Below are 22612 nucleotides of genomic sequence, written 5' to 3' on the forward strand. Positions count from 1 at the left end.
TTATTATTATTATTATTATTATTATTATTATTATTATTATTATTATTATTATTATTATTATTATTGTTATTATTATTATTGTTGTTATTATTATTATTATCGTTGTTATTATTATTATTAACATCTGCCTAGTCGTCTAGGCGCTTTAAATAGTAAGTTTTTTCTATAGCGCCCTTTCTATACTTATTACCGCCCTTAAGCCTAATTATTTTTTAAATATATTATAGAATCCGTTAAATCTAGGCCTAGTAGCGCTATTACTCTATATTTTTCCAGCTCTGCCGCTACTGCTTATCTTTTTATACCCTAGATTTTAGCGCGCCCTTTTTTATAGTTATACGCTTAAGGTAAAGCTAGGCAGGCTCTATCGCGTTAAAATCTAGGGAATTTACAACCTAGAGAAGTTATTAGACCTTAGTAGCGGCGTAGACAGTTGCTTAATAATAATATATATGCGCAGGAGTATAATCTTCCTATATAATTATACCCTATTAATCGCGCGCGCAGCGCTAGGTAAATAGGATAAGCTTTTTTCTAAAATCTTCTTTTTATAGCAATACTAATTAACGCCTGTTCTACTACCTTTTATAAACTTTCTAGTATTCTATATAAACTGCTACTTCAGCTTTCTACCTAGGCGGTTACGTGTTGCTCTAAGGCGCGATAGAGGATTTTCTAGCTTCTACTCTGCCCGTGTAATAGGTTTAATAGTTTTATTAAGCTTAGTAAAATCTTTATCTACTATAGCGCGTTTAGCCTTTATTTCTAGGTACTAAATATAGTAAGGGCCCTTACAATTATAAAAAAAGCAGCTCTAGAATATAAACTCTAAGTATTTTTTCTAGTATTCTTATATTATTATACGCAAGAACTATTTATTTAACTAACGCTAGATATAATATTCTTTATAGCGCTAGCTAACTATAAAAGCCGTTTTATTACTCTAGATAATATTCTTCTAGTTTTTAAAAATTTAGTATTAATAGTTAAGGTACTACTATAATTATTCCTACTTTATCTACTTCTATAGCCTAGGTTTTTATATAGGTTTTATCTTCCGCATATTAAAGTAGCGGCGAAAAATACGCTATATAGTTATAGCTAAGATTTCTACCTTTTTTATAAGCTAGTAAGTATTTAATTCCCTTTTAGCTTTACTTTTAGTAACTAACTTTTCTATTTTTGCAATTTTTTTTTAGGTTTATATAGTTAGCCGGCTAGAGTAAAGTGTATTTTACACGTATATATTAAAAACTTTAAGCAATTATTAGGGGTTCTAGCCGCAATTTATAGCCTTTTTCTAAACGTTCTAAATTATATACTTTAATATACTAGTAATAGCAGTAATTTAGTTAAAAAAAATATTTATAGCCTTAAATATAAGGGCTTGCGCCTTTATAGCGTTATTATATATAGTATAGTAGTAAATAAGAATTAAGTAGAGCATAAAAATAATAAAGGAGTTTTTTAGTATTAATATAGCGGATTTTCGTTAGCGCTAGGCCTATATAGAAAGGGGCTAGACTGTTTATAGCGTAGGCTAATATTTAGTATACGCTATAGCGTTTTTAGTATAGTAGAAACTTTTAAAGGAAACTTCTATACTACTACTTTATCTATTAATTTTTTTTATATAACTTTTATACTATTTTCTACTCCCTTTTTAAAGCCCTTTTTATTTATATTATATTAATTTTTATATAAAATCCTATACTTTATTATAGTTTTTTAATATAAAGAAAACTACTTTTCTAGCTTTTAGTACTTTATAATATCCTTTCTTAATTAATTATAGTTATAAGTAAGCTTTAGCTTAATTTTTAAATAGCGCTAAAGGAAGTTTTTATACTAGTTATAGCTAAAAAGGTTAAAATCTTCCTTTTTTTAAAGTATACTTTTAGCTAAGCCTTTTAAGTATATAATTATAATTAGCTAAAACTAGGCTGCTATATAAAAAATATATTTAATAAAAGTATTTTCTTTCTAAACTAATAGATATTATTATAACTACTAGTAGGCCTAGGTAAATTATCTACCCTTATTATAAGCCTTTAAGGTAGAGTATAATATCTAGAAAATTTTATAGGCTTTATAAAGTAATAAACCGGGCCCTTAGCAGTATATATTAAAAATAAGCTAAATTTTTTTTTTTAAAAAAGCTCTAAGTTATTTAAGCTATTTAGTATTATATTTAGTATATAAATAGTTAAGCTATAAAGTAGAAAAATCTGCTATTAGTAGGAAAAAAGCAAGCTTAGAAGTATAGCTTATTTAGGTAGCCGGCCTAAGTAGATAGCTAAAATATTATTAACTATATACCTATATATATCTTTAGTTATAGCCTAAAATAATCCATAGCTATTAAAAATACTAAAGTACTAAATTATCTAAATTGCACTAAAAATTAGGGTGGCCTATTTACTAGTAAACTACGTTAATATATAAGCTACTTATAAGAAAACCTAATTATTCTTTATTATACTTTATTTAGGGCCCCTACTATACTTTTATTCTACGCTATATATCCCGCTCTAAATTCTTTTAGATAAATAGCTAAGCTAAGTTACTATTTTAAGGTAATAAGTTTTATTTAATATATTATTCGCAAATAAGTGCATGTTTTTAAATAAGTAAACAGATGGGAATTCTTAGGGTATCTCCTATATATAATACAAGTGCGGACAATTGGCAGCAGTTGGGAAAGTCTATCCTGGTTGGCCTAGCGCCGTTTCGTTATAAGGGAAAAAAAAGAACGATAGGAGGAGATGCGGCCGACACTTGAACAACCAGACTTAACAGTCGACACCAACTCCTTCCAGTCCGTAAAGATGCGCTCTTGGACAAACAGCTCTCCAAACGCCTTCAGGATCCTTCCTCCCAAAATATGATCACAAAAGAAATAGGGGTATATGGCAGCTACTTATTCTGCGGTATGAATCTTCGTCCTCCAGGGATTCTCCTCAATGGCCGTGGTCGAGGGCAGCCTCGGAATTCGCTGAAACATCGCCCTGGTTATTATATCCATAATCTCCTGTCTGGTTTGAACCTTCAAGCTCAACGCCACTGTCTCTGTCTGTGCGGCTGGATGACATTGAAACGCGGTCAGATACAGATACCGATCGATCCGGTAGTGTCCATGCACTTAGTAAAGTCCCTCCCTGCACGATGTCTTCGCCAGCCTCGGTTTGCGCCTGTTCCTCGGAGCTCAGGACACGCCCACCCAATTTGACGTCGCTGACTCGAACCTTATACTCAAGTGCCTTCTTTCCCTCATTGATTAGCTCTTCGGTCCATCCCAAGCATCGTTTCAGGCTTTGGTTCATCTTCTGGCTGTCTACGAGCAATTCGCGATGCCTCGAAAGGTCCAGCTGAAGTCTTTTCTCGTCTTTCTCTCTGTAGTATGCATCTCGATCGGCAAGCGCGGTAGGACTGAGAGCCTCCTCGTCGAAGGATGAATCACTGGTGTCCTCTTCGTTATGCTCATGTTCTTCCACAAGGTCTTGTTCTTGAGTGTCTGAACAAGCGTCACTGTCATCGTCGGCGATTGTCGACAATTCGCCCAAAGATGAGCGATTGGTGTCAGATGAAAAGCGACCGGCACGGCTCAGCCTACGGAACCGACGGAGTTCGGCCTTCTGTCTCCGGACCTCGCGCTCTAGTTGACGGTTGATTGCGAGTAGCGATGAATTGCTTATCTCCAAGTCTAGGACTTTGCGCTCTCGCCGTGCATTTGCAGCAAGCTCATTCATATGCTGGAGCGCGCTTTGGCCCAGGTTTGATTTTGTAGGGCTCTGAGGCAAGGATAGAGGGAAGCCGGACAAGTCTTCTCTGGGGGGCGTGGATCCAGAAACCATGTTATCTGGCCTAGATCCATTGCTCACTGATCCAGCCTCTCTTTGGAGTGGACTAGGCGATGGCGAGGAGCCTGAGTCGATATGTGCTTGGAATGCTTTCTTTATTGGGGTGCCAGAGTCAATAGATGAAAGACTTGCACTTTTAGCATGGCCGATGCGTACTGATGACGATTCAGCACTGGATCTTCGGCGTGAGGCCCGCTCATTGTCAGATTCTCGGACACCAGGGCTCCCTAAATATGAATGGGCAGGCAGAATGGACAGCTCAGAAGGTCTCTGAGATATGGACGGGCGGATCACTTGTGAAGCGCCTTTTCTGTATGATAAGTGTATACTCTCCTTCGACGGCGATGGTGGTCGTAATGAAGGAAGGTTATGTGCTGGGTTTGGATACGAAGTTGCTTCAGGAACAGTTGTCAAAGGCGGCGTGAGGATCGGGGAGTGACTCTTGATGTCTGACTGAGGCTGTGAGCGTGCTCTCTCAATTGCAGAGAGCGGCGGTGACGGCCCTCTGCTAAGACGAGGAGAACGCTCATCCTCTATCCCGTTCGCATAGAAGAAAGCTGCCGATTTTTTCTGGGCTGGATTTGAATCCTGCAACCTCGAGTCCAAGGCGTGGAAGAACATGGGCGAATTCTCGCGGGGTCCGCTACTATCAGAACCGTACGAGGCTGGCGATCGTGCGAGGGCTCCATTTTGAGGCCCAGAGCCTCCATTGACCAGGTTCTTCGGCCTACAACCAGACGAGCCGTATATGCCAAGCCCATTGAGTGCGTTTCCCTGGCCCCTGGTATCGAGCCCGCCAGTAGTAGATACAGGCCGAGAAGTCGTAGGCGTGCCTGATGGAGTGCCACTGGGAGTTGATTGAGTACTGTTTGTCCCCACGCGGGATTTTCTCGACGAAGAGCGGGGTGTGATATTGTTGTTTAGAAAGGCCTTAACGGGCGTGGACAGGTCGTCTCGTGGAACAGTGTCTCTCGGTGTGTAGCCCGGTGCATCGCTGCGGTCTGGTCGCCGTGTCTGGCTGGCATTGCTTTGGGCAGAAGCTGAAGAGGGAGCGAGTCGTGGAGTTTTGGGAGTTTTGGCGGTGCGGTTGGAAGCCAGCGTCGGCATCAGCGGCCGAGTATTGTTAGCATGGTGTCTGTCTGTGGGCATCTTGGGGCTAGAGAGTTGCAAGAAGGTGCACGAAGGCGCGCATGATGTTTGTCGAGGACTGTGGTGGGTTGTTGACGAATTGCGCGAGGCGGTGAAACAAAACAGAGCCCCGATGATTTTAGGCGGTGGCAGGCGTGGGAGGAGGCAGTGCGGGAGTCGTGGAAAGTAGGGACTGGCGGCGAGTTAGAGTACAGTGGATATGGACAAAGTCCTTGCGGTGAAATTCAACTTGTGGAAGCAAGCTGTGGGGTGATTTATTGATGGCAGGGTGGCACCGTGGGTGTTGGTGATAGGGGGCTCGTAAACGGACTAAAGGCTAACCTCACTTACAACTTCGCAGAGGCAGGACTGTTCAATCCCGCACCACTCACAGTTCTAAATATGTATTGAGCCAGGTCAGACAGCGGTAAACCAGTTTACACAGATGGATTGTCTAACAAGCGAGTTTCGTTAACCAGCGGTAAGAGAACACTTCCTAGGTAAGATGCTTTAGAGTGCTAGCTAATACCAGCGCTACCAGTGCATACGAAGTAGTTCAACTTGGTTTACAGGCCCCTGCGTTGAGAAACGTGAGTTCGTGACTGGATGCTGGGATACGCGTTCTCAGCGACCGACCGAGGGATCTCATCCGCAAGCAACACCGCCAATCTTCCCATGTCTGCGTCTAAATCACACCAGCATGAACTCCGATACCCATGAACATGCCGTTTCCAATCCAGGTGAAGCGACGCCTTCTCCAGATAGCCACGAGCACGACACGCTGAAATATCACCTACTTGGTCCCTCTCTCACGAAAGCTGGCCAGGACAGCGTAGACCAGCAAAAGGTGCTCCATCCAGTGCCTCAGATATACACAGCCAACTGACACTAATGGCTGTAGGTATCGAATATCATATACAACGCCTCCAAAGGCTCCAAATTCTTCAACAACGAAGAGGCGAAAGACCGCAACCTGACCGAAAAGATCAACCGTATACTCGCTCGAAAGCGCCAGGTCGAGCGCCTCGACCTTGCCTCTGACCAGCGGCGCGCCGACGACTATATCACTGAGCTGGAGCTTGGCCGTGATCTGACACAGACGGTGGTGCACATCGATTGCGATGCATTCTATGCCGCCGTGGAAGAACTGGATAGGCCCGAGCTGCGTGATGTGCCCATGGCTGTGGGCAAAGGCGTCCTGACCACTTGCAACTACCATGCCCGCAAGTTTGGCTGCAGAAGCGGCATGGCCGGCTTCGTGGCCATGAAGCTCTGTCCGCAGTTGGTCTGTTTGCCTCTTAATTTCGAAAAGTACACGGCAAAGGCAGAAGAAGTGCGCGCTATCATTGCCGAATACGACCCTCGATTCGAAAGTGCTAGCATCGACGAGGCCTATCTCAATATCACAAACTACTGCAACGAAAATAGCATTGCGCCCGAGGAGGCGGTTGCTCAGCTTCGCGCGGAGGTCCACCAGAAAACCCGCATAACCGTATCCGCAGGAATCGCAGCAAACGCAAAACTGGCTAAGATCGCGTCCAATAGGAACAAACCAAACGGCCAGTTTCGGATCGCGAGCGACAGATCAACTATTCTTGAGTTCATGAAGGCTTTGCCCACTCGAAAAGTCAACGGCATAGGGCGAGTGTTCGAGCGAGAGTTGGATGCAATAGGGATAAAGACCTGTGGTGACATCTATGCGCACCGTGCCTACTTGTCCAAATTGTTTGGAGAGAAAGCAGCCCATTTCTTGATGCAATGCTATCTAGGCCTTGGACGTACTAGTATTCAGCCTGCTGAAGAGTATGAGCGAAAAAGCGTTGGGACCGAGTCGACCTTTCGGGAAATGAGCGGAAAGACAGAGCTACGTGAAAAGTTAAGGCATATTGCTGAAGAATTAGAAAAAGACCTTGAGCGCACTCAGTACAAAGGCCGTACCTTAGTATTGAAAGTCAAACTGCACACGTATGAAGTTTTGACTAGGCAGGTTGCCCCACCCAAGGCCGTTCACATTGCCAGCGACCTATACAAATACGCTTTACCGATGTTGGCGAAACTAGAGAAAGAGTTTCCGGGCATGAAACTGAGACTCATGGGTCTTCGGGTAACCCACATCCTAAGCACTAAGAAGGCCGGCATTGACTTTTTTGGCCTGAATAAACGTACTACTTCTTCTAGAAGCGGAGAAGCTACCTCTGGGCCTGGCATCTTGAAACCAGAGGGCGATGGAGAATGGGAGGTGTGGCCAGAAGCAGAGTTTGAAGAAGCTGCTCGCCGAGAGCTTTCAGACGAGATGAATGACTTGGAGGAATTGAGCCAGGAGTACCAAAGACTCCCTCAACTAGACCGCATCAAAGATTCAAGCGACGTCCATCATGGTTTACCTCGCATATCATCGCCTCCTCCTACCTTGGACCAAGCTGAGGTAGAGCAGGAGAAATGGGAATGTCCAGTTTGCGGCTTAAACCAGCTTGCCGAGGACAAGGCTTTCAACTCCCACATCGATTTCTGTCTCTCTCGAGGAACCATCAAGGACGCTGTCAAATCTACATCTCCAATACCCCACACACTGGCGAAACCCCAATCAAGGGCTTTCTCGAGACTCACCTCTGGGAAGCGCAAACGTGGTCGTCCTCGGACGGCAACCCAGTCTATAAAACGCAGGCCGTTCTTCTCTTGATGTGGTGCCAGTGGGTATGTAGGATAGTTGAATCAATGATAGCCACGTCGATAAGCCTCGAGCAATGATTTCTTACGGGTATCTCACATGCTTGCGTGTCTCAACCTCGTCGTAAGGACCTTACATTTATCAACTACCCTATCTTACCACCGTGATTTTTGAGGATATTCCCTCACGTGACTCGAGCTAAAGAAATTTGCCAACCGAGTTATGTCACGTAACGGACTCTCGGAAAATCACGGTAGCACAGTAGTACAAAGGTACATTCTTGTAACGGTACATCCAAAACATTGATACCCGTTGAACAGAAAATTTTCAAATGTTCATAAACCATTTCTGACTTTCGGCATCGTTTTCTCTTTCGCGTAACCTCGTGACTATAGTCGCGCCTACGACTTGTTCGCTTCTCGCTTCCCCTTGCGGTCTTGTTGATGACGCCTTCGAATTCGTCGTGCTATTCACCGTAAAGTGGTGCGAATAGGCTATCCTATGGGCCGGGGCATCCACATCAGTGTCGGTCCTCCAACAGCCCACACTTCTATTCGTGGACTATCGTCACTAGCCTTGTCGTAATCCGATGACCTTTCTGCTGATGTTTCAGCCACCAAAGCTCTGCTAGAAACTTTGTCGCTATCAGGCTTCCGGGAGCTTCCATTCTGCAATGTAAAATCCACGTTGCCATTAGCATCAAGATTTTGAAAGGGAAAGACCCGATTGGCAACCCGACTACGGTGTTTACTAGAAAAGTTGTGTGCGTTGGATCCAGACGAAGACCCGAAGACTAGATTTTACTATAGAGTTTGACTGTCCTCAGAGACCACGCCAAAGCAATAAGCGTGAGGACGTGAATGGTCGATTTTACGCGTCTTGAATATAAATCGCGCGTGAAGTATAGCAGCAGCATGAAATATCACTACATCTTAGAGAGTAGAATGCGCCTGCCCTCGCTACATTCATGGCATCTCTTGGGAGAGGAAGGGACTCCTGCTGTAGAATAACGCTAGCACGATAAGCGAGGGAAACAGGCAGTTTTGATTAGGATTTGATCATAGTATCTCTTGAGAGTATCTCGGTACATTCCAATGATCTCACAGCTAGTTGCGAGCAAATTGTGTTGAATTCTCGCATTGCTGCCTAGTAGCTGCCTGCAGCTCGGCCAATCATAATTAGCGTATGCTCAATATTCCGTAGAGCAATTGGCTGATTTCGCGAGGTACAACAAACTGAAGCTCTGATTGTGTGGAATGCCCAAACGCATCGGACAGTCCATGGCACAAAGCCTCGGAGAATCAATCGGCAGACGGTCGACATTAGCAACGGCTCGTCTTTCGGGACATAATACTTTCACCAAGCATTGATCCGAAACGGGCCGTCGCATGTGACATGAAGCAAAGAGCAACTACTCTTTGTCGCTCAACTTCTTGACCGGAAACTTTTCAGTTCTTTCAATCCCGCCAGTACCAAGGGAACGGCGACTGGACCAAGCAATGGTAAGTATACAGCGACTTTGTGCTCATCTGGGAAGTACACCTGGCCAACCATGGATCGCTCAAAAAAAGCTTTCTCGGCCTCGGCTTCGGCAATTCTGGCATGCTCCAAAGCACCATGAAACTTCCCAGCACGAAGGTCGCTGCACGCATCATGGAGATGGATGATAGTTTGGTCGACGGATTTAGCCACAGTGTCCGGTATTGAAATGGAGGGTAGAGCTTTCGTGAGTCGTGCTAGTGCCCCGAGCGTAGAGGATGCGGAGAAAAGTAGGGCTGCTGCGCGAACTCTCTTGAGAGTCGAAAGACGCAAAGGGAGGGACGATGGAGTCTGAGGTAGTCCGAGCAATGAAAACAGCTGATTCGAAAAGGTCAGCATCGCGGGCCGTAAAGACTCTTGCGTGAGAATTCTGGTGGTTTCGCTGTTTTGATGTGATGCTTCTGGGTTAAGAATCAGGACTCCGCCCCATTGCGGCACGAGCCAGCTGTTTCCTCCATTTTCTTTGACAAGGAGCGGTGACTGGCTAGGATCCGGGACATAGAGAACGAAATTTACAGTTGGTCCAGCACCTATGCTTGGGCTCAGCGGCCACTCCGCAGCGTTTATGAAACCACTCAAGTCTTCCTTGCGCAGAGTCCACGAATTGCTCGGAGCATCGTACTCTGGGTGGTGGATTGACGGAGAAAAGGTTGCATAGAGCTGAACCTGGGTATCGACGGTGAAGTTGCTAATCGAGGAAAGCGACTGGAGCAAAGGAGATATGTATTCTTGGAGCGCAGATTCTATTTCCCACTCGGACGGCGATGCCGTAGGGCTGAAAAGTGAGAATGTTAGATGATATGTAGGAGCATATTTGAAGGCTCTCGTCGACTGCCTCTCCAGAGCGGATGCGGTTTCCGGGGATAGTGATTTCATCTTTGAGTTGTGTGCAGTCGAGCTAGTTGATAGTAAGTACGCGAGCGAGGCCTGTTCCTCCGCAAATATCTTCTGCAATTCGTGCGCAATGAAGGTAGCCAGGGGTGAGGAAGTGGACGAAGATGACGGAATCTGATTCGACGTGTAGTATACTTCCAAAGTCGGTGAATAGGACTGAAGCTCAGCACGCGGTGTGGATCCAGACTCCCCAGGAACCAGCCTAATGAGCATTGCAACATCTTCATCCTGCACGTTGTGAAGCACACCGTCCTGGACAGCCCTGCTCTGTGAATCGTGTGATGTGTTCGCTGCCACCGAAGAGCCGGCAGGCATCAGGCGCAAGTGATGGGCGGAGAACTCGTTGAGGTCGTCTAGAGCGTGCTGCGTCGTGCGAAGGAGGTGTTGTGCATCTTGAAGAGGCAGCGCGGGTGCTTCAAAGGCAATGCGCAGAGGGAATACGGGTCGACATGTCTGGAAGAGTGTCAGTAGCATTCGCGTAGTGCATAAAGAGGACCAACCTTGCCCTCAGCCCAGTCATTCATAACCTGAAGAGGGAGATCCGCGCGGTAGATGGCCGTAGTCTTCCACCATACTGGCAGTCCGAGACACAGGACAATGGCCCAGAAGGATAGGATTACGAGCCGCCGCGTCAAGATTGCGTCCTTGCCCTCAGGCCATGGCTGTAAGTTCGCAGTGGCGGCCATATGGAAAGGGCACGTTGTCTAAGTTGCGGGAATGTATCGGAGGTCTGCGAGCTATGGGGCTATAGCTGGAGGAGCCGGGCACGCGGGGCATGGAAAAGGTGGCACACTAATTCCAGAACAAGCTGTCTGCCACTGCTTGGGGTGCCTTAGAGAGCTTTCAGGAATTGAAATGAGATAGACCCCCTTCGCCTTGGACTATGTAGAAAATCGTTGAAGTACCCCAGACAGTGGCAGACAGGTGTACACGTGAGACAGAGTGCTTGATGAGTGTGCCACTTCTTTCATGCCCAGTGTGCGGAGGTCTACTATGTACGAGCTTCAATGGCGCTAGCCTAGGTACAGGAGGAGCCGGGGCCGATGAGGCTTCCGTCGACCACCACATTGTTTACAAGGGAAAGAGAGGAGAGCCTCTATCTCCTTACAGCTTGGAGGAGGCTGTGGTGCTATTCCGGGAGAGAAAAGGCTAGGAACAATGGGATGAGCGACGAAAATATCGCTTTCCCTTTCACTACTCTACTCCTTCGGTGCCTGGGTGCCGCCTCCATCAGGACACACTCGTTTATCCTATTGCAATAATACTTCCGCGTTTTCGAAGTACACAATGAGACGCGTCAGCTCTTATAAGGTTCCGATCCAAGATTACGAGGTCAGTTTCGCACATAGGAGGGCAGTCAATGTGACGATCGACGTCGTGGAGCGCTGAAATGATTCACGACGCCAATTATTCTTACCTTTGGGCCTGCGTCATCTACTGGCACCCATAGATCCAGGTATTGCGGCGGGCGCGTGCTATTCGCTCAATGCGTTGACAAGAGCATCTTATCTTATAGCTGAAAAGCCCCGCGACCGCAATGCAGGTGGACTTCTCTATGGTCCTGCTAATGGCGCAGAACCTTTCCGGAGTTCTCCAGAGACGTGTACGGTAAGAACTGATTCCAGTTTCTCTCGAGTCGAGTCTCAAGTCATGTTGTTTTCATTGTCTTGGTATCTACTTTCAAGGCCTTACCTAGCTTCAACAGACGAGGCCGATGACCGTTCAGCCTCATCGATGCTTTCTGCCAATGCCCATGCGTATGTAGTCGCTACGGACTAAGACCGATTTGCTTCTGATCGAAACTGTATTGTGGCCTTTCAAGTTAGTCGTCATCTCCTACATGGGACAAACGGAAGCTGGCGGAATCAGGGACCCACTCCGTCTGCCTCGTCACTCTCGGGTCGCACCTATCGTATCGACGAGAGCATACGAAAGCTCCCTACGCAACTCAACACTATCAAATATGCCAGCATCTTCCTTCATGATGAGATAGCGCCTTGGCCACGTCCACCTATCCACAGCATGACTACAAATTGGCGTTCCTGCCCCTATCCTTCAGTCACAGGTAGCATGGCCATCAGGGGACTTTATCGAGCCTGGCGGCAAGTCTTACGCATCATCCCTAAGCTTAGAAATCACTGACTTAGCTGCAGCAATCACCGTCATCTTCGCCGTCGGAGCCCTCATCAACCGCCGCCGACGATCAACTAGAGGAGTATCCTCCCAAAGTATCGTCAAATCGCTGTGTGAGCTGAGCTGACGCTTTCAATTATAAGTCGTATCAACTTGCACGTGCATACTCTGCATATATCATTCGAGAAGACGACTATGTTTTCTCCCTCGCCCGTGTGCATGCTTTGCACGTGCTTTCTCAGGAAGAAAGGTGGGGCATTAACTTCGAGCTCCGTGTTCAGTCCTATATCCTTCACAGCCGGCCTTATCTTATGACGGTACTTGGGAAGGTATACTATTCTCACATTGTTGTGGGAGCTGCATTCGTGGTTTATTGCTTCACCGTGCTCCCCCCGGCCCTCTTTCAAAGCATTCGCCGTACGATCGCGATTAACAACATGATCGCCTTCATTATGATAACTTGCTGGCGTTGCATGCCACCAAGACTACTTCCACCGGAGTACGGCTTCAAAGATGTCCTCCACTCGGAAACCTAAAGCGCATGGACCCAAAACCGCTTCCAGCTGACTATTGCCGCGATGCCCAGTCTTCATTTCGGCACCGCGCTGTTCATCGGCACCTGCTTGTCTCGTTTCTCCCCACATAGGTGGGTGAGGTGGTTTTCGCCCCTGTGGCCGCTGTTGATGTTCGTTACTATCATTGCCACGGCAAATCATTTCGTCCTAGATGCGATAATTGGCGCTACAGTTCCTGCCATGGGGTGGAGAATAAACGAGGCGATGCTATTGTTTAGGCCGCTGGAGAAATGGGTATTCTGGTTGCTTAGAACTGAAAGACCGACGTTAGATGAGGAAACGGAATCCAGAGGTCCAGGAATGAAGCGAGGGGACTGGATGGCATAAAAGCAGGCAGTGTATAGGTGCTATGGCATGGCTTTCGAAAATCTGCAAGAAACCATGAAATTTGACTTTGCTAAATCCTAATTCTAGCTTATCTCAGGGACCTTAGACGCTTCACAGAGAATTTTGAGGCGGTGCTAGCCCCACCGGCCCCACTGCATTGCTACAGCCCCACTTCTGCCAACTCCTGTGAACTCCTGAGCCAATAGGGCCCCGCGCTACCCCTTACCCCCCTGCCACACCCCTGCCACACCCCTGCCCCCCCCAAAATTCCTCTATGAAGCGTCTGAGCTTAAATGGGCGCGTGTTTGGTGTAAGCAGGTCAGAAACTTCAACGCGTGTTAACTTTATACACAGGTAGCAAGGTCACTTTATTAGGTACAGTCTTAGTTATTAATGCAAATTAGTTGTAGTCCATTTTTCTAGGGGGCGGGTAATTTAACACCCCCTTTCGAGTAGCCGCACACCCCTTTTCGAGTAACCACACACCCCCCCTCTCTTGGCGCTTCACCGCCTTCTAATTGGCTTATAGCAGTGCGGAGGAAGCTCCGAGCATTCACCTTTACGTCTCTCTACACGTGATGCTATACGCAAGGCCGTACGTGATGCTATACACGAGCTTCTGTACAGCTATATAGCTATGCCGATTTGTATAGCCTTACTGTCACGATAGCGCTACACGCGAGAGGTCGAGGGCTCAAAGAGGAGCGTTGATTAGGTGCTATGTACAATGCTACGTGGAGAATCAAGACGTTGTGTAAGGAACAGGAAGACGGGAGACGGGCCACCGGATATAAGGGCGTGGCCGAGCGCGTGGCGTACGGCCTCTATGCCGTTTCGGCGCGTGGCACGCGTGTACGCGAGGTCCTTACCAGATCAGGTGATAGGAAAAGGGGGCAGCCGGTAGGTGGCTGGAGCGGGACAGGATAGGAAGCGGAAGCGAGACGGGAGCGGAGCAGGGTAGGCAGGGCAGGAGGCCGGCCAACGGTAGTAGGCCGGTGCAGATTGCTGGAGTTGTAGCAATCTGCGGCAGAATTTCGGTAGGTAGGGTGTCGCGGTCGATACCGTGACACTTACGTATAGCCTTAGGTACAAGCTCACGTACGAGCTTACGTAGTCTAAGTCTAAGTATAAGTATAGAATGGAATTCTATTCTAGAAGTGCCTACGTGCCTAATAGCATGCCAAACCTGTTAAAACTTTACCTTATTACAGCTCCTTTGCATTAAGCCTGGCCCCCTAGCATCGCCGCCTACACCTACTCTTCACCCTGATTAATATACCCCTCGATTTCCTTATTATACGCTGCAAACTGATGTAGAAGCTCCTTTCGGCTAAGCCTCTGTGCTTGAGGATGAGGCTGAGGCTGAGGCATAGGCTAAGTTGTATGCTGAGTACTATCTTTCCTCTAAAGTGCCCTTTTCTGTGGTACCTTATCCTTTGCACCAGGCGGCCGGCCGCGCTTCTTAGCTGCAGGTGCAGCCGTAGGTGTAGCCGTAGGCGCTGCTGTATACGCTGCTGTATGCGCTGCTGTATGCGCTGCTGTATGCGTTGCTATAGGTTCTGCCGTAGGTACTGCTATAGGTGCTGCCGTAGGTGCTGCTGTAGGTGCTGCCGTAGAGGTGCTGCTGTAGATGCAGCTGTAGGCCTAAGAAGGGCTGGATTAATACGAGAAAGATTAACCGGTGTAGCTGTCGACTAATAGGCATTCCGAGTGACAGGAGCTGGACGAGGGACTACAGAAATAGGCGGTGCTGGCGGCGGAGCTGTCGGCATGCGTCCTGGAGGTATGCTTGTATGTCCACTCTGTCTGGTTTACTACGGTATTTTGCTAGGCCGTAGCCCTGCGCTAATGCGTGCGCTTGTAGAGCAATATGCGCTTCCTCTGTTGTAGCGTAGTACGCCAGCCGTGGCGGCTGGAGGGCCATAGTGAGTGTGTTGTGGAGGGAGAGGAAAAGGATGTAATTAATTGTAACCAAGGCCGCATTTGGAGAGAGCATTCGGAATTAATAAGCAAATTAAGCGAGCAAATCGGAAGCTCCGGAGCAGTTCTCCAAGCCAATTAGAAGGCGGTGAAGCGCCAAAAGAGGGGGGGTGTGTGGTTACTCGAAAAGGGGTGTGCGGCTACTCGAAAGGGGGTGTCAAATTACCCGCCCCCTTTTTCTACCGCAATCTAAATAATATAGCCAGCTAACCCGTGTATTAGGGGGCAAAGTATAGCGTTAAAGTTTGTATACGCGTTTTCGAAGCCGGTCGGAATTACCAGCTCCTATTAACATAGCGACTATATACAACTACTATAACTCTATTATATACTAAACTTCTAGAAGCGCATCTCCTACCCTATTACAACCGCCTTATTGAATAATAATATCCTCCTACAACCTATAATGCGCTTTCCTAGCCAGTTAGCGGCCGGTGCGACCGATTTTAGGCTCCCAGCAGCTGATGTGGATGTGTAGGCGGGTTAAAATACACCCGTATATGCTTGTACTTGCCCTTAGACTGGTCCACCACCTCTTAGGAACTTAGGTAACATGCTAAGGGGTTCTGTAATATAGAGGTTAGGTTGTAGGAGGGTAGTATTATTATTTAGTAAGGCGATTGTAGCGAAACGGTAGCGAAGCTACAAGCTGTATAAGAAAACGAGAAGTAATAAGAAATAGTTAATTTGATAGCAAATGCTAGCCAGTAGCAGGTGCTAGGACGTAGCCGTAGCCGTAGCTGTAGCTAGGCAGTGGCCGTAGCCGTGGTGTTGTATGCGATGTGGTGCTTGGTGTCCACAAGTCTAATCTGTGCAACGAATTTCTCGTGCTTTTGGCGGTCTAGTGCCTTGGTGAAGCCGTCTGCAATCATCGCGGCCGTAAGGGTCTATTTGATTTCAATCTCGTGCCGTTGTACTTACTGGCGCAGCCAGAGATGATGAATGTCAACGTGCTTAAGCCGTTGCCAACGCATCGATTCGCTTCTGCCGCGTTGCTTTCCAGTTGATCGGGCCATTGCAATAGAAAAACGGGCAAGGCTGGACTCTATTGCGGATGTATTGTATAGAACAGGTAACAGGCTTTTGAATGGAGGTATCGGCGAGGCAATTAGTGGTGTATTAGGGGGCGATATATAGGCTTGAAGCAACACCACAGGTTTTGTTATGAGGCAACTGCACCGGCCCTTACAAACGCGCCCATTTTCCCTCAGACCCTCGGAGAGGAATCCCCTCGGCGCTCTGTAATTGGCTGGAAAAATAGCGCAAGCGCTAACGCCTGCGGCGTACAGGGGTAGGGCAGCACTAGCCGCCTATTGGCCCAGGAGTTCGCAGAAATTGCGGGGCCACAATCGTGTGGCGGCTGTAGCCGCTGATTGGCTCAGAAGTTTGCAGGACTTGGCAGAAGTTTTCACGTAATCCACAATTTTAGAGTGTCTGAGGGAATTTCTCTCCGAGGGTCTTTGAGGTTCCTGAGATAAATTCTAGCAGCATCTCATCAGAGTGGAGAGCGATTTCACGTGAGATCCAGCCACGTGATCAAATCTAACTAATCAAAGTTGAAGCCGCTATCCAAAATATGGTCACGTGACTGAAGCTCCCGTGAAATCGCGGTGGTAGCACTGCTTAGGTTCTCTGATTCATGTACATTGAGAAGAGACATTTTCTGGAAGCCTGACAGCTCTCCGGGCCAGCGCCATGGAGCCTGGCAGATGGAGTGTGGCCTGAGCGCAGCGCTCTGGCTTAATGATCCTATGGCTGGCGGCTGGGGCGGGACCTGGTGCACCATGGTGCACCATTTGGCGGCTGAAACATGAAACTCCTGCATCCCAGGGAAATGAGAAGTCGAACGCACTCAACCCACCGTCATGTAGAAAGGAAATTGCCGTGGATGGTATTGCTGACGGGGGATAGCATGGCCCATATCACTCTTTTGGCCCTGACCCCGAAAGCACGGGCTTTTTAGTGCCAACGTCGCACCTCAATATCCACGGCGTGCTCTGGTTGGACAGTACTGCCAGCGTCCCTCGCACCACCAGCCAATGTGTCCACCCTCCCCTGCTTCTTAATCAAATTCGACTCCAGCTCCCAATACGCGCCGAGACCAGGTGATGGGTCGTTCGTGGAGGTACAGTGTCTCTGCCTGCATGTGCGCCCTCCTCTTTTCTCTCTCACTATCTTGCGAAGCACGGCAATGAATCTTTGCGTCGCGTCTGTCAACCTCTCCTTCGTTTCTCTCCGTCCTTCGTTCTGAGCTTGCACTATGGCGCATGCAGCTGCTCCGCTGCTGCTGGGCCTGTTCTGTTCGTTTGCCTCTTTTGCCCGCGGCGTTGCGAACTTAACAACACTGGGAAAGCCCATCAGCATCCCTCCAAGCCAGTACTGGGATGGAGATGATGGAAGCTGGTCCACATTTCGCGTTCAAGTTGGAACTCCCGCCCAACAGGTTCGCCTGCTGCCGGCATTGGACCAGTCGTCAACTTGGCTTATTGTGCCTGAAGCACTGTCAACATGCACCGACAAGGCTGAGACCTGTGAGGACGATCGCGGTTACTATTACCGAAGGAACCAGTCCAGTACTTGGGACCAGCACGGATCATTCGAACTTTCAACTTTCGTCGAAGCGCCCGTGGGACTTACCGGAGTCGGCTTGTATGGCTTCGAAACTATCCAGCTTGGTTGGCAAGGAGACGGCCTTCCTTCGCTCACCCATCAGGTCGTCGCCGGAATATACACTGAAAGCTTCTACGTTGGAAGTCTCTCGTTGAATCCCCGACCCATGAACTTCACCGACTTCAATGACCCTCAACCCAGCCTGATGCAGAGTCTGAAGAACATGAGCACGCCTATTCCGAGCACCTCCTGGTCCTACACAGCGGGCTCAAACAATCTATCTCCCAAAGTGTTCGGAAGTCTTACCATTGGAGGGTACGATTCCACTAGGTTCGTGGCAAACAACGTCACGTTCCCATTCGGCGCCGACATCTCATTAGACTTCCAAGTTGCTATCCAGGCCATCACCACAGATCTCATCAGCACCCCGCTCTTGAAATCAGGCATTATTGCCTATATCGACACCCTCATCGCACACATATGGCTCCCCTTGGAAGCCTGCAAACTCTTCGAAGACGCCTTTGGCCTGGTATGGGATAATAAGACTGAGTTGTATCTGATGAACGATACGACACATGATGCTTTGCTTGCAAAGAACCCAAATATCACCTTCAAGGTGGGTCCTCAGGTGACAGGTGACTCTGTGTCAATCGTCTTACCTTATTGGAACTTCTATCAAACGGCGAAGCCGCCTTTTATCAACTCGACTTCGCTATACTTTCCGCTTAAAAGGGCCCAGAATGAATCTCAGTATCTTCTCGGCCGTACGTTCCTCCAGAGCGCATATATTTCTGCCAACTACGACCGAGACACCTTCAGCCTCTCCCAGGCACTTTATCCTGCCTCAAGTGTAGCTCAGAACATTGTTCCCATCTTCCCTGAGGTTGCAACTACCAATACCACTGGACCACAAAATACAGGAAAAGACAATAGTAGTACCTTATCGACAAGTACTATCGCAGGTATTGCTATTGGGGCCGTCGCCATCGTCTGCATCGTTTCCATTGCCGTATTCTTCATGTACCGCCGCAAGAAGCGTCTGGCCGCCGATATACATAGGAAGCGCGCTGAACTCGAGGGTGAAGACACTCAAGCTATAAGCGGTGATAAAGGTCCCAAAATTGAGATTGATAGCGGGGAGAGGCATGAGATTGGAGGCGACTCGCACGGGAATACTGAACTTTCTTCTGGTCACGAGCACATCAAGATCGCCGAAGTCGACGGTGATACGACAATCCTCCATGAAATGCCGGCTGAAGATGTTAATATGCCAGAGCTGGAAGGATCTAATGTGGCGGAAGTAGGAAACTCGCTCGATCTTGGACGAAGGCCTGTGGGAATTTCGACAGTAATCACGCCGCCAACGCCGCAGCTATCACGAAAGAAATCACCGAAATCCTGAGTCGCCGGAGAAATCTTTTTAGGCTAAGAAGTAGTTTTCTTGTTCGCTGCTTGTGAGATCATTGGGGTCACGCCTCTGAGCACATTTGCTGCATCCGCTCCACCTGTCCACATCGTAATTGATAATTCCATATCACAGCATTGATCAACTGCGGCGAACAACAAAGGTTTCTTTATCGCCATTCATTCCGGGCACATATCGGCCTGGACTGCTAGTATAACAAAGAAGCCGCATCAATACATGATGTTCTTCTCAACACGTTTTCGTCCGTTTGCGGCCAGGAAGACGTTCGCTTGCAGCATTCCTTTGTTGTTGCGCGAAAGGAAGTATCGCAAACCCACCAACCTCGATCTATTTCAGCACGGTGACAGCCTTCTTCTACTCACTCACCCTTGGAAGCTGAGTGCTCGGTTCGCAGACCATTGGAACATCATACCTCTCAACCATTATCAAAGTCCCATCTCAATCGCGCAGCCCGATCCCCAGCCCGCAATCAATATCACTTTTTACACCGCTAGCTTTGCCGTTTGAGCCTCGTCCATTAAAATGCCTCCTAGGGTATCTGATCATGGCCGGCGCCTCAGCCGTGCGTATCTAGGCCCTGTGGAAGGACGCGAAAAGGAGTTTTCAGAACATCCAGACCCTAATGAGTGCCTTGCACAAGCCAACCAGTATCTCGCAAACCAAAATGTACACTCGTCTCGACAATTTGAGCGACGCCTTGATCTCATTGAGAGATTCATCCTGAGAAGATACCCTGTAGAAGGTCTTTCGTTCGATCGTCGTTTGTATAATCAGGTCAGAGCGCAGGTGGAGGGGCATAAACGACAAATTAGAGCTTTGGAGCGCACAGAGCCAATAGCTGTCCATCCAGGCCGGCTAAGTGAAACAAGTGAAAGCGACTCTTCCAGTGTTGAGGAGGTGGGAAGGTATCGCGGATTAGCTCGGGAGCCTGAAGACTTACCTACCAAACCCCACCACCAAGCTGCCGTATCATCTACCCAAGTCGTGCCAGGATCCCGTACGAGCACGACAGCCTCGAAACCAAAGCCAGCTCAAGGCGACCCGAGTGCAGCAACGCGTCCCCACGATAGACGTCGCGAGGACGTCGGCATTCGCACAAAAGTATGGGAGTACGGACGTGATAAAGACGCACCAAACGAACCGGAAATCTGGCACGCAGACATGCCCGCTATCCTGCCCTTCGGCGAGACGATATACATGGCCAAGGTGGAGTCCGACTGGATTGATGCGGATCTCCGCCAGAACGGCGCTGGTTCTCGCGCTGATAGAACGGCGGATCAAGGCAAAGGGAAAGGCAAAGCTACGGAGGTCGCGACACCCAGTGCAAAAGGCAAAGAGCGAGCAAGGTTTACGCAACTTGAAGAAGGACGAGTGATCAGAACCAGCGCTCCAGCGACTGAGCAGCCTCAACTCAGTCTATACGATTCCGGATCGCGCTTCAAGCTGCCGTCTCTTCGTGAGGGGAGGTTCGAAAATTTGGAAAGTTTCACGAAGTACAATAAGGGGTTATTTGATCTTGACTCGGTCGTCAAGGAATTCAACAGAGACAAGAGCAAGGGAGGGAAAGACTACAAGCCAAACACATACGCTCCTCGTATAGCCCTCCCAGTTTTCAAAGAGGCAAAGGCATCGAAACGTGCGTCGACCGGAAGCTCATCAGCGACAAGGTCTCGAAAAACCTCCCAATATGACGAGCTCTCTCATGCGTCGCCACTCGAAAGCGCGTCACGTTCGAAACGCAAAGCATCACTTGCAGCAGAGGAAATCAACAAGAGGGTGCGCCACTAGAGGCGCTGGATGGAGGAATATGGAATTGAGCAACTATAGTAGCGTTGCTAACGCTCTCTTTAATGAACGATACAAATGTAAGAGTAGTGAACCAGTCAATGAAAAATAAAGTTCCTCTTTTGTCTTGTATCCATTCAGTGACAGCGAAAATACACTAAAGGACAGCTGGATCGGGGTGACTTTGTCAGCACGACGAACACCTATAACGTAGTCGGCAAGCTAGTGGGCCATGCAAGCTAGTGGGCCACCCCACTGAAATCGCGACCACAAAATCAGGAATTACACAACAACGAACAATTGTATTTAGTGTAGCTATCTACTAGCTAGTTGCCTGCCGTCTAGGGCACGTACGTGCGTTGTGTTCAGTCGATTCGCACATGCTGCACCTAGGTTTTGCACGCTGCGGTCGCTCGGCCGCTGCCGCTGCTGCCCCCTCTGCTGCCTCTATGCGGGCAGCTTGTGCACGAGAGGCCCCTACTGCTGCATTTAGAAGACCCTCTCTAGCTATATATTTGCGCTTCTTGGCCCTCTTTTGTTTCTGGCGCTTGTTTTCCATGCGTAGCATGTCAACTTCGCTTCGAAGCAGGGCAACATCTAACATCGCTATTTCGCACCCCTTAGCAAGCTGGTCAAGGACTCGTTCTGTTGGACTTGGTGGGCATTGCGCGCCCTGCCTGAGATAGCGCCTTAGCAAGGCCGTCTGCTCCTGTAGCTCAGCAATATTGTAAGGTGTTTCAGCTGCCCAAGATGCATTTAACGGCGGACGGCGTTGTGGTGATAGTGTCTAATATTCAGCGTGCAGCATGCGATCAGGGTTATATAGAACTAGGCCTGTAGCTGCGAATCCTGCCCGTATATTTGCTTATTGTAGCGCTGTTTCCCTGGCCTGCCTATATAGTGGCAGGAATTCGCATTTATTAATGTGGTTAACACCGCGGCCTATAAGCTGTTCAACGCTGCATCTATAGGCCTGCTTTAGCGCCGAGAAACAGCCTATATTAAGCAGCTGCAGAAGATGCAATAAATGCGCCGGCATGCAGACAATAATAATATTATAGTCCTGGCAGAACTAATTAAATTTAAGGTTTATATAGCTGTTATAGCTATCTAGCACAAGCAGCTAATACGTGCTAACGGTGCGATCCTTTATATGCTTATAGAATAGATTTAGCCAGGCTAGGCTAATCTTGTTTATTATCCAGCTATTTTTACTAATACTAATTATCTAGTTATATAGTATAATATTATTCTTATACTAGGCAGCCTGGTATATTACTGCCTTAAAAATAATAAGTAGTGGAATTACACCCCTTAACACGTTAATATACTTAATAGTTATAACTTATTTTTAATTGCCTGGCTATACTATTCTAAGCCGGCCAGTATAATCTATTCTAGTAATAACTTTTGTAGTTATAATAACACCTATCTAGATACTAGTTTTATTAAAATTCTAGGTATTATTATTTAGAATCCTATATTATATCTTTATATTTTAAATATATTTAAACTAGCTCTAAATAAGCACAGGATTCTTATATTTAGTATACTAGTAGTTATACTTATAATTAAATTTAGATTATAGTTTATTATAGCGCTTAATAAAGTTATATACCTATTTCTTACTAATAAGTTATATAGTAGCAGATCTATCGCGCTATATAGCTAAAATACTAGCTATCTG

The 22612-nt window shown here is 47.6% G+C and overlaps 6 protein-coding genes across 6 annotated transcripts; 4 read left to right on the forward strand and 2 right to left on the reverse strand.

Annotated features, from left to right (window-relative positions):
• Nucleotides 1-2610: 2610 nt before the first annotated feature.
• Nucleotides 2611-5009, reverse strand: BDZ99DRAFT_566595 (uncharacterized protein; the record flags this gene model as incomplete). Its single annotated transcript, XM_033727599.1, has 1 exon — nt 2611-5009. The coding sequence occupies one exon, from the start codon at nt 5007-5009 to the stop codon at nt 2961-2963; it is 2049 nt and encodes a 682-aa protein (XP_033581599.1). The 3' UTR covers nt 2611-2960.
• A 343-nt stretch (nt 5010-5352) lies between these two features.
• BDZ99DRAFT_181253 (DNA-directed polymeras-like protein kappa) lies at nt 5353-7826 on the forward strand. The gene is made up of 4 exons (XM_033713055.1): nt 5353-5469; nt 5530-5639; nt 5688-5835; nt 5890-7826. Exons 3-4 carry the CDS (start codon nt 5689-5691, stop codon nt 7666-7668), a joined length of 1926 nt encoding a protein of 641 aa, XP_033581600.1. The 5' UTR covers nt 5353-5469; nt 5530-5639; nt 5688; the 3' UTR covers nt 7669-7826.
• Nucleotides 7827-9081: 1255 nt separating this feature from the next.
• On the reverse strand, nt 9082-10775 carry BDZ99DRAFT_377948 (GPI transamidase component PIG-S; the record flags this gene model as incomplete). The annotated part of the gene is made up of 2 exons (XM_033715087.1): nt 9082-10542; nt 10590-10775. The coding sequence occupies 2 exons, from the start codon at nt 10773-10775 to the stop codon at nt 9082-9084; spliced, it is 1647 nt and encodes a 548-aa protein (XP_033581601.1).
• A 1336-nt stretch (nt 10776-12111) lies between these two features.
• Nucleotides 12112-13230, forward strand: BDZ99DRAFT_485283 (uncharacterized protein; the record flags this gene model as incomplete). Its single annotated transcript, XM_033722698.1, has 5 exons — nt 12112-12154; nt 12237-12304; nt 12366-12721; nt 12761-13063; nt 13212-13230. The coding sequence occupies 5 exons, from the start codon at nt 12112-12114 to the stop codon at nt 13228-13230; spliced, it is 789 nt and encodes a 262-aa protein (XP_033581602.1).
• A 3979-nt stretch (nt 13231-17209) lies between these two features.
• Nucleotides 17210-19389, forward strand: BDZ99DRAFT_181284 (acid protease). The gene has a single exon (XM_033713056.1). The coding sequence runs from the start codon at nt 17365-17367 to the stop codon at nt 19114-19116; it is 1752 nt and encodes a 583-aa protein (XP_033581603.1). The 5' UTR covers nt 17210-17364; the 3' UTR covers nt 19117-19389.
• BDZ99DRAFT_181285 (uncharacterized protein) lies at nt 19390-21117 on the forward strand. Its single transcript, XM_033713057.1, has one exon. It carries the CDS (start codon nt 19663-19665, stop codon nt 20926-20928), a length of 1266 nt encoding a protein of 421 aa, XP_033581604.1. The 5' UTR covers nt 19390-19662; the 3' UTR covers nt 20929-21117.
• The last annotated feature ends 1495 nt before the right edge of the window (nt 21118-22612 follow it).

This window comes from Mytilinidion resinicola (assembly GCF_010093595.1).
Source record: "Mytilinidion resinicola strain CBS 304.34 unplaced genomic scaffold BDZ99scaffold_3, whole genome shotgun sequence".
NCBI lineage: Eukaryota > Fungi > Ascomycota > Dothideomycetes > Mytilinidiales > Mytilinidiaceae > Mytilinidion > Mytilinidion resinicola.

Coding starts and splice junctions, on each gene's coding strand:
- BDZ99DRAFT_181253 (XM_033713055.1), top strand. CDS start 5,689: ATGAACTCCGATACCCATGAACATGCCGTTTCCAATCCAGGTGAAGCG. Junction 5,836..5,889: donor ACAGCGTAGACCAGCAAAAG/GTGCTCCATCCA, acceptor TAATGGCTGTAG/GTATCGAATATCATATACAA.
- BDZ99DRAFT_181284 (XM_033713056.1), top strand. CDS start 17,365: ATGGCGCATGCAGCTGCTCCGCTGCTGCTGGGCCTGTTCTGTTCGTTT.
- BDZ99DRAFT_181285 (XM_033713057.1), top strand. CDS start 19,663: ATGCCTCCTAGGGTATCTGATCATGGCCGGCGCCTCAGCCGTGCGTAT.